The following is a 13,406-nucleotide window of genomic DNA, read 5'->3' on the forward strand; positions in this document are numbered from 1 at the left end:
CTAAAATCCCAGCAGTAGCGGGTTCCCAAAATGTCATTGCTTCGATTTAAGATTTACCTAGAAATCATGACACCTAAAAACTGGAAGGGGCCTTTGCCCATAATTGCATGTAATTCTAGGACTTCCTTTTTATTAAAGATTTTTTTGTACAATTGAAACTGTTACAGCAACTAAAAACAACAGTTAAGATTATTGTGTAGTTATTACAGTATGTTCAAGTTACCGCTTACTTGGGCATCACATTGCAGATTTTTGTGGTATTTTGAGTAAGATTCAGGTAAATATACACTGAGCCTGACTCTTTCTGTGTTCTTTCCTGCAGATTATAGACAACACAGAAACCTTGAAAACATTTTCAAGAGCTGTTACGCTGCCAAAAGAAGCTTTTGATAAAGCTGTTGCTCAAAACGTCAGTGTCCCATTTGCAGCTCTTTTCCGATTTATTAATATGGCTAAGGTAAGGGCTACAGGCTAATTCAAATGTAAAATTTCATGTTCAGTAATGGATTGACCATAAGTTGATTTTTCAGGATGAGAAGAACAGTACTGTTTTAGGGAATGAAGTTTTAGCCATTGAGATGGGAGCTGCTATTGCCAACCTCACAGACAAAATAAACATTGTTTTTACGAATATGACATATGTAAGTGAAAAGTTTGGGTCTTTTTCTCTATTTTGTTTTCCATTTTAAGAGCATAAATTCATTAACTTTCTGTTGATTTGTTTGCAGAGAGGGATACCGTCTTGTCATTCATGGAATGGTCAAGGTAGCTTCTCTGCTTCATTTGCACGTTGATATAAGGCATTTACAGTTTTGTGTGTTACATATTATTTATGTTTTGCTGAGAAAAGCTGAGCAAAAAGTTTCTTCTCTACATTATTTAAGAGAGAAGTGTTACAGTCTTAAGTGATCAGCTCAACGATGACGCCAGTGAATTTTGAGTCCACTCTCTGTAAAAGTCCAAAATATGTACAGAAAAACACTGTATTTGTTTGTATTGGCAGACACATAATTTCAGGACAGTCAACACAATTTTGTAACTCTTGTATTTCAGTAGGAAGCATACACTCACCAGCCATGTCATTAGTTATGCTTTGTCTTGATAATACTGGCTTTGAGCAGTCTTATTTCTTCATGGCATAGATTCAACGAGTCGCTCGACACATCATCCATGATGTGAATCTCACACCTCACCACATCCCAAAGGTGCCCTATAGGACTGGGATTTGGTGACTATGGAGTCCATTTGAGTAAAGTGAATTTATTGTCAGAGCCGATCTTCTGCATATATAGTCTGACCGCCCTACGTGACACCAACAACAATGCCACAGTCAAAGTCACTTAAACGACCTTTCTTCCACATTCTCATGCTCGGTTTCAGGTCATCTCTCTATGCTTAAATGCACTAGATAGCTGCCATGGGACTAGATATTTGCATAAACAAGAATAAAAGGGCATGATTTTTTTTCTATCCCTAACCAAGTAGTTTTTATGTCCTAAAGCTAATCAAGTTAGCATTTAATGATAATTAACAATGTATCATTAATTAATCATATGGAAAAATATGAAACAACTCCAACCTTCAGTCTTTAAAAGTGGAAAATATTAATTGAATGACAATGAACACAAATCAGTACCAGATGAGACCGGACTAATAAAAAACATGTTCAGGGACATCAAAATAAGGTTGGGAAACTTGTATAAAAAATAGAAGAAGAAGAAGAACACTTTAAGTACAGAAACACAACTTAATAGACTGGAGGTTGTGTCTTCTTTTTTCCAAAAGGCTCTGAGACTGGATTTGGTGTTAGATGGTTATAAAAACACAAAACTAACCACATTGCCATGACTTGTCATGACTAAATAAACTCAACATTTCTTTGGTTTTACTGGAATCAGTATCAGACCGGTTTAGCCTGCATTCACAATAATACATGCTGTGGTGAACTTTAAAAAAAAAAAAAAAAAAAAGCTCATGCAAATGTTTTAACATGGAAAACACTGCGAGAGATAATGAAAACAGAAACCCCGTTTCTGGTGAGTGCCACATCATAGCATGAAAATCAACAACAGCAAAAAATAATAATCACCAAAAAATAAAAATCAACAACAGGGTCATGGTTTCCACTGCAAAGGCCGCGTATCTGATGGCCAATTTAAAGATTCAGCTGTATCAAGAAAAAATCTGAAAATGGACATAAACTGATCACATTACTTTTATGGTTTTAAAAGTGTGTTTCCTCGCAGATGCATGCTAAAGGTTTTTTGCTGTGAGTTTTATGGTGCTTTCAATGTGTGGAATTATTTATCAGGAAACAGAAGTTGAAGTTTTATTTTAAACCAGTCTGAAACCATTTCTCATCAGGAGTACAAACGATACAAGCAGCTAAATTCTGACACTTGAGCAAACTGAACTTATGTATGGTTAGGCCGTCATTGTGTTCCTTGTTTTATTTCTCTTAGGAAGTCAACCAAACTGGACGAGTGATGGCTGTGTGACAAATATAACTGAACATGGCATTACGTGTCAGTGTTCACATTTGACATTCTTTGCTATCTTGATGGTATGTTTTTCTTCTTCTGTAATGATGTACAACCCCACTTCCAAAAAGGGAATGCTGTGTAAACCGTAAATAAAACCAGAATGGCGTGATTTATAAATCATTAGTAAACCCACATTTTATTAACAATGTATCACAGAAAATATATGAAATCTTTAAACTGTTTTAAAATACGAGCTCACTTTGAATTTGATTCTTTAGGCAATAATCAAATTGGTCACAATTTTATGTTGAGGAATATTATTCAGAAATTTTCCACAGTTTGTGGACTTAACTTTTTGCCCATTTATCTAATTAGTTACTGTTACTGGGGCTTTACTTTCCATTCTACTTCAACTAAACTGTTCACTGTAAACATCAAGCACTGTTTTCATATGAGATGTGCTTTGCTGTGCTTTTTGCAGACTCCTCTTAATGAAACCATTTCAGCTTCTGATTTTAAAAACCTCACAATCATCACCCAAGTTGGCTGTGGACTCTCCATGTTCTTCCTCGCCATAGTCCTCTTCATGCACTTCCTTTCAAGGTAGTAAGTTGGGCTTTTTTTTCCAATATTGAAGCATTTTAACTATATAATAGTCAGAAAAGAAAAAGTGTGCATTAAAAAGACAGATGACAACAGAAGAACAGAATAAGTTTTACAGAGAAAATCTGTTGAAAGTTTGCTGATATAATAAGTACTGCGCTATATAGGTCTCTAATACTTATCCCAGGAATAAGCTGCAAAATCACTATAAAAATCTCTGTAAAGAGAGAGACTCAGTAAAGAGAAACTGTAAAATTCATCATCAGAGGTCACAATTCTTAATCTTGAATAGAAATACTGTTTAGGTTTTAAATAATTTGGACCTAAATATGTAATGTTTATTGCGCAAAGGGGTATAAGAGCAAAGTCTTGCTGTTTAAAAATAGGCTAAGCAACTAAGTCTTTACCAGATTAACTCACAGCTCTCACTACAACTAGGTGATATATTCCTGACAAAAACATGGTTGGGATCTTTATGAATAAAATAAAGCAAAATTCTCGAGGATGCAATAGCCTCAAACACTGTACAGAATTTTTTTTTTAAATCTTGTTTAGAAAGACGTGCTTTTCTGGCAGCTGATGTGATGAAGTTTCATGTAAATAAGGCTGCTTTCCAGGACAGTGGAACACTGTGATGAGATGTCATAATGTTTACCACAGGGAAATGAGATTCATCAACAGGGGCCTTGATGCTGATGTTTCGTAGTGGAAATATCAGCAGTATGTATCAGTGTACATCTTACGCAAATATAATACTTTCCTCACCTGCCATGTTTCCTGGGGTATTTCTAAGTCCTCAGCGCACAACCCTCTATGAATGAGCATTGTTTAAAGAAAAGCAGGTGCATGTTACCTGCATCTCTGTAGATGTATGACACACATCGGCTAGCCTACACGGGTACCACCTGCGTTTTCTGCCGTTAGCCCTGTGTGGGTACACCCGATTGGAGCCCATGTAGGAGAAGTGCGGGTTTGCCAAGCTCAGACATCCTCACGGTTTATTCACAGCTAAAAACTGTGACCCCACATGGTCATGTTTACTGAGCATTCAGTTACACTGTATTTGAATATGAGCATGCTGCTATCTCTATCGACAGTCAAATCATCAGTAAACACTAGTAATACAGTTCCATAGCATCCCCTCCACCATGACTAATATGTGACATTTTGCGTCATTCTGATACAAGTTAATATTGGTTTCATGTGGCTGAAGATTTTTTTTCTCCCAGTAAATTCCAGATATAACACTGTTTAGCTGACCATGGCGCAACACACATGCATACACAGAGTTCTCAGTTGCACTTTTAGGTGACGTTTATTTACACACTGTCCAGAGCTGATCGCTCAGTTCTGCTCTGGATCTCTCTCCTGCTCAGCCCAGCTCTGCTCCGCAGTCCATTCTCAGTCCATGCTGCTTCTCCCCAGGCCCCAACAGCTACTGCAAGAGGTTGAGCAGCTGATTAAAATCAGCTGTGTTGGCCAATCTCCCCTGGCACTGTCCCCTGAACCCTGCTCCTGCAGCTAACCACATCCCACCACACCAGGTTCTTGGAGATCTTTCTGGAAAAGCTGACCTGGCCTTCTTGTTCTTGAATGTAACCAGTGGTTAGCATCTTGTTGTGTTGTGTAGATTCTTGTCTCCATTTCCATTCTGGATTGTAGATCTTTACAGTGATCCACGCACCTTCTCAAGAGGGGTCTTTACTTAGATTTTAGGTTAGATTTTGTGAAGTGTTCCTCTGCGGTCTTTTGATGTTGCTGAGCTGGGCAGAGTATTCCATCTATTTAAGAAAGCACCAGATTTTAGATTTGCAAACTCCTAACATCTCCCTCATAGGTCTATTGTGTTTTTTCAGCTTAAAAATGGTACGTCTCTCTTATGCTAACATCTCTTTGGCCCTCCTATATAAAATTATAACATTTAAAAGCTATAAAGTTCAAGGGTTTGAATCAACTTCAGGTATTATGTGTGCTTGTCATGAAATAACAAGGGAAAGGGTCTTATTGGGCAGTGAAACTGATTGTCAGTCAATTTTCAATCTAATTTTTGAGCTTCTGAAAACTGGGGACTTTGTATTAAAATGGCTTAAAAAGAGAAGTTCAACTGTAACTTGAAATTATTGTCTATACTTTTTGTTTCAGGCTACATCACTTTTATCATAATTTCCCTATATAACAGTTATTTGTATGTAACATCTCTCCGACTGTTACCGTCTATAACCATGTTATTTTACTGTATTTGCAATATGGAAATTTGACCTTTTGTGGTTGCCGATATTCAAAACCAAGTTTCTCTCAGAAGCAACCTGCCCTTCACATTTCTTTGAATGAATGTGATCACAGTCATATTCATCAGTGGCTATTTTTTACAAAGCTTACCTGAGGAATGTTGTTTGTTTTGTTCTCTACATTACAAAATAATGAAGATGATTAACCATCTAGTCTAAAAGATTTTTCAGCATTGTGTCATGAGATAAAGACGCTTAAAAGCCTGCTTAGTCTTTTAAAAACTGTTAAATTCAGCAAATCTCCACATGTGAGAATATTGAATTTGTCAGTTTTTTCCAATTTATATTAATTAAAAATGAAATAATTGCCAAAATCAACAGATACCTTGATTGCTAATTATTTAGAGCCACGGGGCATCATTATTTGTTGAAAATATATGTTTCAGCAACCCAGTGATATCTTAAATAGATATTTGTTAGCAATCAAAACTAACCATAATACACGCTTTGTTTCCTCTCTGTTAATCATCTCCCCATACAGGCGGATCAAGGCCACTAATGCCACAAAGATCCTCATCAACCTGGTGTGTGCCTTGTTCCTCCTTAACCTCACTTTCCTGGTCAATAACTATGTGGCGAATCTGAACAACAGTGTGAGCTGTAAGATCATGGCGGCCCTAATGCACTATTTTATGCTGGCCACTTTCACCTGGTTTGCTGCGCAGGCCTTCCACCTGTGTCTGAGCCTGTATACAGGAGGGAAAATCGCAATCCATCGCTACATACTGAAAATCGCCATTACCAGCTGGAGTAAGTTTATGTTATAATTAAAAATTGATCATCTATAAACTTCTTGAAAGCTTCACTCTTTCCTTCTTGCTGTTACACCTGATTTTTTCCCCATATATTTTTCCAGTACTGCCTTCAGTTATTGGGATTGTCCTGCTCTGCATTGGGAAATATGGTGAACAAGTCATCAACTACCAAAACACTGGAAACGCTGCAGATAATGTGATGATGTGAGCCTGCTATACTGTTACGTACCATTACTATTCCATTACATTTCATATTAAAATTCAGAAAAGCTGACTTGTCTTTTCCTTCTAAGGTGTTGGATAACAGACAACAGTGTCCACTTAATCATCAACATAGGCTACTATGCTTTGGTCTTCCTCTTCACTTTTACCACCTTCATCATCATGATGTCCTGGCTCTGTTGTCTCAGGAATGTCAAAGGAGCCAAAGCAAAAGGGGAGCAAAGTAGCATAAATATCATAAGCGTCATGGGCCTGTGTTTCATGCTGGGCATTACATGGGGCTTTGCTTTCTTTGCCTATGGTGTCTTCCAGGTCCCCGCGCTCTACCTTTTTACCATCCTCAATTCTTTCCAAGGTACTGACAACCAGCGAGCACCTTTCAATCATTCTAAGTCAACCGTGTTGCATAATACCACTCGCAAGATAACGCTTGATGTTTTTATTGATTAAATTCACAGTTTTTAATATTAAAGACGCTTGTAGTTACAAATTAAGTAAATTATCAACTTGCTTAGCAGTGAACCTTGACTTTGCAGGTATTTGCAGTATTCCTGTTTGTGTTTTTAGCAAAGATTTTTTAAAGAAAATTAATAAAAATACAATAACTTAACTGTGCATAGCTGCCTGGAGAATGTTAGTGACTCAGCAGAACAGGAGTAGGTGGAGATTAAAATAAATAAATAAATAAAGAAGAAGTATAAAAAGAAAAAAAGATCTTTGCACAAGTGCATCTGTGGTTCAGGCTTATTCTCCACTCTATGCATTGCGTGGCATAGAGTGGAGAATAAGAATTTTAGAGGTGCCTGCGCACCCCCCCCCCCGGTCTTATTAGACAAGGCAAACAAAAGGTGCATATTTATTTGAAAGAACAAAAATATTTCATGTTCTTCATGCAAAGTGCCTTTTCTCTATACACTACTGACCATGTGTCTCTGCTTGCCAGGTTTTTTCCTGTTCATCTACTACTACAAAACCTCCCGCATGTTACCTCCAGCCTCTGATGAGAAGTCAAGCAGCGTCAGTAACATCACTGATAAAACCAGTCTAAGCAGCTTTACAAACCCCTACTCGAACTGGCTGAGCTGAAGATACAGACACACTTAGACTGAAGACCCGTACCGTTAAGTGTAAACTGCTGTATAACACTCTAATAGTTAATAACACACATAGTCCCAGTTAGGTTTGTTGATATGGTAAATGTGAAAAAAAGCCTCTATAGAAGTGCCAGTCCCTCTCAAAAAAACAAAAATACAAACTGGGTGACATTAAATTTTGTACACTGTATAAAGGAATGTGGAACGTAAGGAAATAGGAGTTCTTTATTCAGTTTCACTCACACTGCCATCGAAATACATATCTGCAAATATATATACACAAAGTTTACTCTTTAAATGGACACAATTTAAATTAAGAAATCACTGAAAACGTTCAGAGTAGAAGAGCTTCCGCTTCTTTGAGAGCTCTTTCCAGTTCAGCTGCTTCAGAAGAAAAGTTCTCCCTTTCTTGAACCATTTGTTCTCGTGCCTCCTTGAGGCCTCTCATCGTTTCCTGGATTTCCTAAAGGTTGTAAAAATAAGTTTTATTTATTGTTTTTATTTAACTTTTAGTGACCTGTTACTTTCACTGAGTTTTACTCACCTCTAGTCGAGCACGTTGCTGTGATGCAATATCACCAAAGGCCTTTATTTCATTCAGCAGGTCTGTGGAGATGCTCTGAAATACAAGGAGTAAATATTTTAACCTGGTGTTTCTGTAAATGATTATATAAATCCTGTGGGTGTCTACAATACATGTATATTGGGTGCATTTATAATATTTGTTCTTTATTTGCACATTTATTTTTGCATGGAACAAACTAATAAGTGCATGCTTCTGGTTTTCCTTTATATTCCAGCTTGCGGTTATTTGCGTGAATATGATTTAAAGTTTTCAAGTTTGCTTAAATGTGTAACGAATAAATCCCAAGTGTAAACATATCATAATGTAAAGTGAAACCAAATAAACATACCATAACTTCTTTCCTCTGACTTTCATTCTGCCGTGCAGTGTCTCCAACTCTTTCGCCTAACACTAAGAATGAAAGATGCATTTCTGTTAAGTTTCTTACAGAAACCACTGAAGAAATTGAAACTGATAAATATATTTTTGTATTTTTTCTACCTGGGTCTATTTTGGCAGTAACCAGAAGAGCATGACAGTCTTTCAGGTTTTTCTGAACCTCTGCATTCTCTTTTTGAAGGTCACAGTACTGCAGCTCCAGCTTAGCTACTCTTTGCTGTAATAGGAAAATGAATTCAGAATATGGTAAAGAGATAACACAGAAGGGCTGTTCAGCTGTGGCTGATACCAAACATGGCATTTATTCCGTTCGGGTTTTTGGTGTCTTTTGTGTCAGATCTATTCATGAAGTGGCCCTTTTGCATTTTCTCCTATAAACTTGTACCAGATAATGTTAAAGAGGACAGATGCATAAAGAAAAGAATAGGAATTAAGAGAGTAAGTATCAGCCAGGTGCTGCTAATAAATGCACTTAACTGAGCACCAGTTTTATTGCTCAGTTAAGTGCCAAAAACAAAACCTTAATCAAAACAAGGGCTACACCTCAGATTCTGTAGGCCTGAAATAATCATATTTTAAATGATAAAGCCCATGACAGCACAATTTTGAAAAAAAAAAAGAAGCATAAACTGGTTCATACAACAGGACAACAATCCAAAGAATAGCAGTATCTACAGCATCTACAACAGAATGGCTAAAAAAGAAAAGATTGTTCAAAGCAGTCAAAAGTTCAACTTCAACCTGATTTGAATGTTATGGTGGAACCTTAAGAGAGCTGTGCATAAACCAAAAGCCCACAAACATCAGTGGGCAGTCATGTGTGGTAGCGATTACTTTCTATACCTGTGTGTCTGTGAGGTTTTTCGCCAGCTCCTCATTGGCAGCAATCAAACATTGATTTTGCTCTTTGAGCTCTGCTTGTTGTCCATATCTAGTGGAGACTCTATGAAAATGTGCAACAAAGTTGTTAGGAAAAAAAACAAAAACCAACAGGCTTAAACAATACCCATGTTAATGATTATGAAAGACTCACGCCTTCTGAACTTTAGGAGCAACATTTTTCCTAAAAGACAAAAAAGTGAAACAAAATTAGAATTCAGCAGATCTGAAGTCTGGCATGTACTAAGAGAATATACACATTTAGGCTTACTAGCAAACGTTTGATAGTCTTTACACTACATGATGCTAAATAGGTAAGCCAGGAAATTATCAGGCACAGTTTTGTTACCACAGTTGACTCCTAACATCACTAGGGAAACATTGAGATGCATGCACTTGGTAACCTTTATTGTTTTCATACAACTGTGACCATTCACACGGGTCATAATTTGTTACCTTGGTGCATTTTCTTTATGTGGTTTAAGGACACCATCTGGTCTCTGGGCAGCAGTGGTAGTTGTGGGTGCAGTTGCTGTGTCTTTGGATTCTTGTTTATGACTGTTTTTCTTTGTTTCTGCAGGTAGGTGTACACCTGGAAGAATGACAGTTGTTAACAAAATTAAAGTAATCAATTGAAATAACTAGAAAAGTTCAAATTCACCTCACCTCTTGGAATTTTTGAAGACATGACTGTTCCTAAAAAGTATAATGTCAGCAATAATAAAAGGCACCTGCATGGGGAAAAACAACACAAGACAGTAAGACCGTATTTGTGTCCTGGGCGTTTTAATTTCTTTTCTTTTTTTCACTATGTTTCACAGATGTTTTATAACAGTAAAATAAAATTAACTGCTGTAAGAGGTTGTTGTTGGGTTTGGTTTGTTTCGCATTCAGGCTACTCTAAAATCTTGCGACTGAGGTATGTGACAATAAACTTTCAATGAATGTAGACCAGGAGTGGGGAACTCCAGGTCTCAAGGACCAGTGTCCTGCAGGCTTTAGATATCACCCTGGGTCAACACACCTGAATCAAATTCATTACCAGGCCTCTGGAAAACTTCAAGTCATATTGAGGAGGTAATTTAGCTATTTGAATCAGATGTATTGGATCAAGGACACATCCAAAACCTGCAGGACACCGGTCCTTGAGGCCTGGAGTTCCCCAATCCCTGATGTAGACAGCAAAGACTACATAAAACTCTAAACTATCTGGCTATCAGTCATGTTAAACTACTTAAATCAGAAGTCTGACAAACTGACCAGAGCATTCAAAAATCGATGCGTTTTATTTAAGTTTATTTATTTCTTCACCGCAGCCTCACTGAGATCCCTCTAGGGGAGCTTGACATATAAAACTCTGTTAAAACGACCGACCTCTATAGAAAAATAGATATCGGTCGTAGTTTCTTCAATACTCAACAAATCAAAAAAGCAGTAAATAAATAATAGTCGCTTACTGAATGTAATCTAGGTAATTAGCACAATATCAATGCTTACCTTTAAGGACACTAAGTATGCAAGCTGAATTCTCAACAGACAAATACCAGTTGACAATTTTTAAAAACGTCCCGCCCTCTGCGATCATTTCCGGTTGTAACGTTATTTCCTGTGTAAATAAAAGAAATTTTCAATAATTGTGTTCCTCAAAATATTTTTTAAATTAAACTGAGTTATCAGTTTTAACATTTTAATTGACAGGCTGTTGTTAACTACACTCCAGTTATCTAAATAAAAATTAAGCTACAGACGGACCTCAGTGCGCACGCGTGAAGGCGGCTAAATTCAAAACTCAAGACGTTAGCATCGAGACTTGTTCGCATTAGCTTCAAAATTGTTACGTATCGTATGTAATGTGGTTGAAGATAAACGACTTTAAAATGGTTTCAAGTTAGTTAAGAAGTAATAACAAAAAACGTATTTGTCTTAGAACGCCGCAACATCACAATCAACAATAGCAAGGTAAGCGCCGTAATGCTTCTTTGGTGTTCAATTGTTTTCTTGTTTGATTACGTGAATGGGAAGCTAATAGTAACGTCAGAGTTAGTGGTTATCGGTTTGTGTCTTTAAAATATGATTTTTACAAGGGGAAATGCAGAACGCTGCCTAGCTTTGTTTATTATTTCAAATAAGTTACGTTAACAGTATTTATCGAGCTGCATTTGTTCATAAGGTCTTGGTAAATTGAATGACAGGTCTATTCTGTGGTGGTGGTTTCCCATTTCATGGCTGCTGGAGAACAGTGGCGTTACTTTTGCACACCTGACAGGTGTGGCGTAGTAACTTTAAGTTTTCTTCAGTCTCATTTTTTTTTAAATCAAGGTTGTAACTTATGGTCATGTGGAAAAAGAAAGTTTGCACAGGACTCTGTGCAACTACACACCGAGATTCAGGAGCTTGCAGAACCACCTTTAGCAGCAATAACTGTTTGTTGGCATTTGTTCATGTACAGCTCATAAGGTCTTACCCCAGCATTTCATTCTGCTTAATAAAGTCTTTTAAACTTTGTTAAACAGTGGTGAATTTATTGTGATTATTGTCAAATAAACCCATTGCCACTACTTTAGAAACAATTGTTTTTGTGTCCAAAGATAATGCTTCATTTCATCATCTGCTAATCCCAAATACCTAGGACAAATTAAAAATGCTTCTTAAGCAACAGCTTGGGTTTCAGGAAGACACTGCAGAAACAATGATTTCTATATAAAGCATTATTTTATATTCGTACAGTTGACGATGGAGCCTCTGGATCCTCCAAAGAATAAGTGAGTGCAAAATTACTGTATTAAATAAAAAGGACATTGATATTGGGGCATTCCTACTTCATACCTTATGTTAACAAATGTATTGTGATATTTATGTAATAGTTTTATTGTTCATGCTTTGTGTTACAGTGAAGGCAGTGGATTTTCAAGGCGCCGCCTTTCCTCGGTCAGTATCTTAATCAGAGGTGTGATTTTATTTATTTCTGTACAAATGAACTAAACTGTTTGCACCTTGTCATTTTCAGATTTTAAAAGCACCACGGAAATCAGCCAGGTTCTCTGACCAAGATCAGCAAGAAAATGTGGTAAACAGAGAGTCTGATATAAGATTTCCAACTGCCTGTGGCAGTAGACACCCTTAAGGTTTAAAAATTAAAAAGTGGTGATATAATTTAGCCTTTTTCCTCGTAGGTGGAACGTGTCAAACCAGTGGAAAAGAGGAATTCAAGACGAGTCAGCTTTGCCCCTGCTAATGACGTCCTTCTGTTTTCTAAGTGAGACACAAAGAAATACTCCTTTTACAAAAAGTGCCTAACCACAAGTTGACCTAATCAGCGCTTCTCTCTTTATAGGGATGTCAAAAATGCCTCCCCTGTCCGAAGCCCTTTGCAAGAAATAATAACAGCAAGTATGTAATGTAGTATTATGTATAAGAATGTAATTTTTAAAACTTTTTGTAATTTTTATAATTATATTGTATGTTATTCTACAGCAGGAGCAACAACCACACAAAATAGGTAAGGTGAAATGAGCTATTAAGGTCCAACCTGTCATCTGAATTTCAAGTCTTATCACAAAGAGTCAAATAAATCTCTCACATAAATGTTTTGGATTTTTTGTATAAGGGTGCAAGTGGGAGTCACTGAAGATGGGAGTGAAATCATTGGTAGGAGGATTGTTTTCAATGTACCGTCCACATTATCTGTTAGATAGTTATGGAGATCGCTGTTACTAAATTCAGGTCTCCAAATGTAGGTATGGAAACTCTTTTGAATGCTCCTCTACATGTTTCCCAACAAAAGGATAAGGTAAATTTGAAGTCGATCTTTGCATTTATTACATTATTATAATGCTTAATAATAGCAGAAGTATTTTAACTTAACATTTGTTGTTCCCATTAACTGACTAAAGGTTGTTTACCTTGATTAGGCCACTGGAGATGACTTTGGGGAGAAAACAGTGATGTTTTCCACAGAAGACGCAGCCATGGACATGACCCAAAGCCACACTATAAATATTGCTGCAGACATACCTGAAGATATACCCCTTGACAACTATGACATTTTCCCAGTTCTTGGAGAAAATCGCTTGATAGATGATAAAGCCACAGTCCCACCACTATCCACAGGCAGAAAT

At 37.0% G+C, this 13,406-nt stretch overlaps 1 protein-coding gene and 1 long non-coding RNA gene across 2 annotated transcripts; one reads left to right on the top strand and one right to left on the bottom strand.

Moving 5' to 3' along the window:
• Positions 1 to 7,687: 7,687 nt before the first annotated feature.
• Positions 7,688 to 10,015, bottom strand: knstrn (kinetochore localized astrin (SPAG5) binding protein). The gene is made up of 8 exons (XM_063496386.1): positions 9,955 to 10,015; positions 9,745 to 9,880; positions 9,443 to 9,472; positions 9,253 to 9,352; positions 8,512 to 8,626; positions 8,360 to 8,421; positions 7,990 to 8,064; positions 7,688 to 7,908 (listed from the first exon to the last, which is right to left on the bottom strand). The coding sequence occupies exons 1-8, from the start codon at positions 9,974 to 9,976 to the stop codon at positions 7,780 to 7,782; spliced, it is 669 nt and encodes a 222-aa protein (XP_063352456.1). The 5' UTR covers positions 9,977 to 10,015; the 3' UTR covers positions 7,688 to 7,779.
• A 2,164-nt stretch (positions 10,016 to 12,179) lies between these two features.
• Positions 12,180 to 12,519, top strand: LOC134643258 (uncharacterized). Its single transcript, XR_010096362.1, has 3 exons — positions 12,180 to 12,216; positions 12,296 to 12,355; positions 12,462 to 12,519. It is a non-coding gene; the product is annotated as an uncharacterized LOC134643258 (long non-coding RNA).
• Positions 12,520 to 13,406: the final 887 nt, after the last annotated feature.

The sequence above is a fragment of the Pelmatolapia mariae genome, linkage group LG15 (assembly GCF_036321145.2).
Source record: "Pelmatolapia mariae isolate MD_Pm_ZW linkage group LG15, Pm_UMD_F_2, whole genome shotgun sequence".
NCBI classification, from domain to species: domain Eukaryota; kingdom Metazoa; phylum Chordata; class Actinopteri; order Cichliformes; family Cichlidae; genus Pelmatolapia; species Pelmatolapia mariae.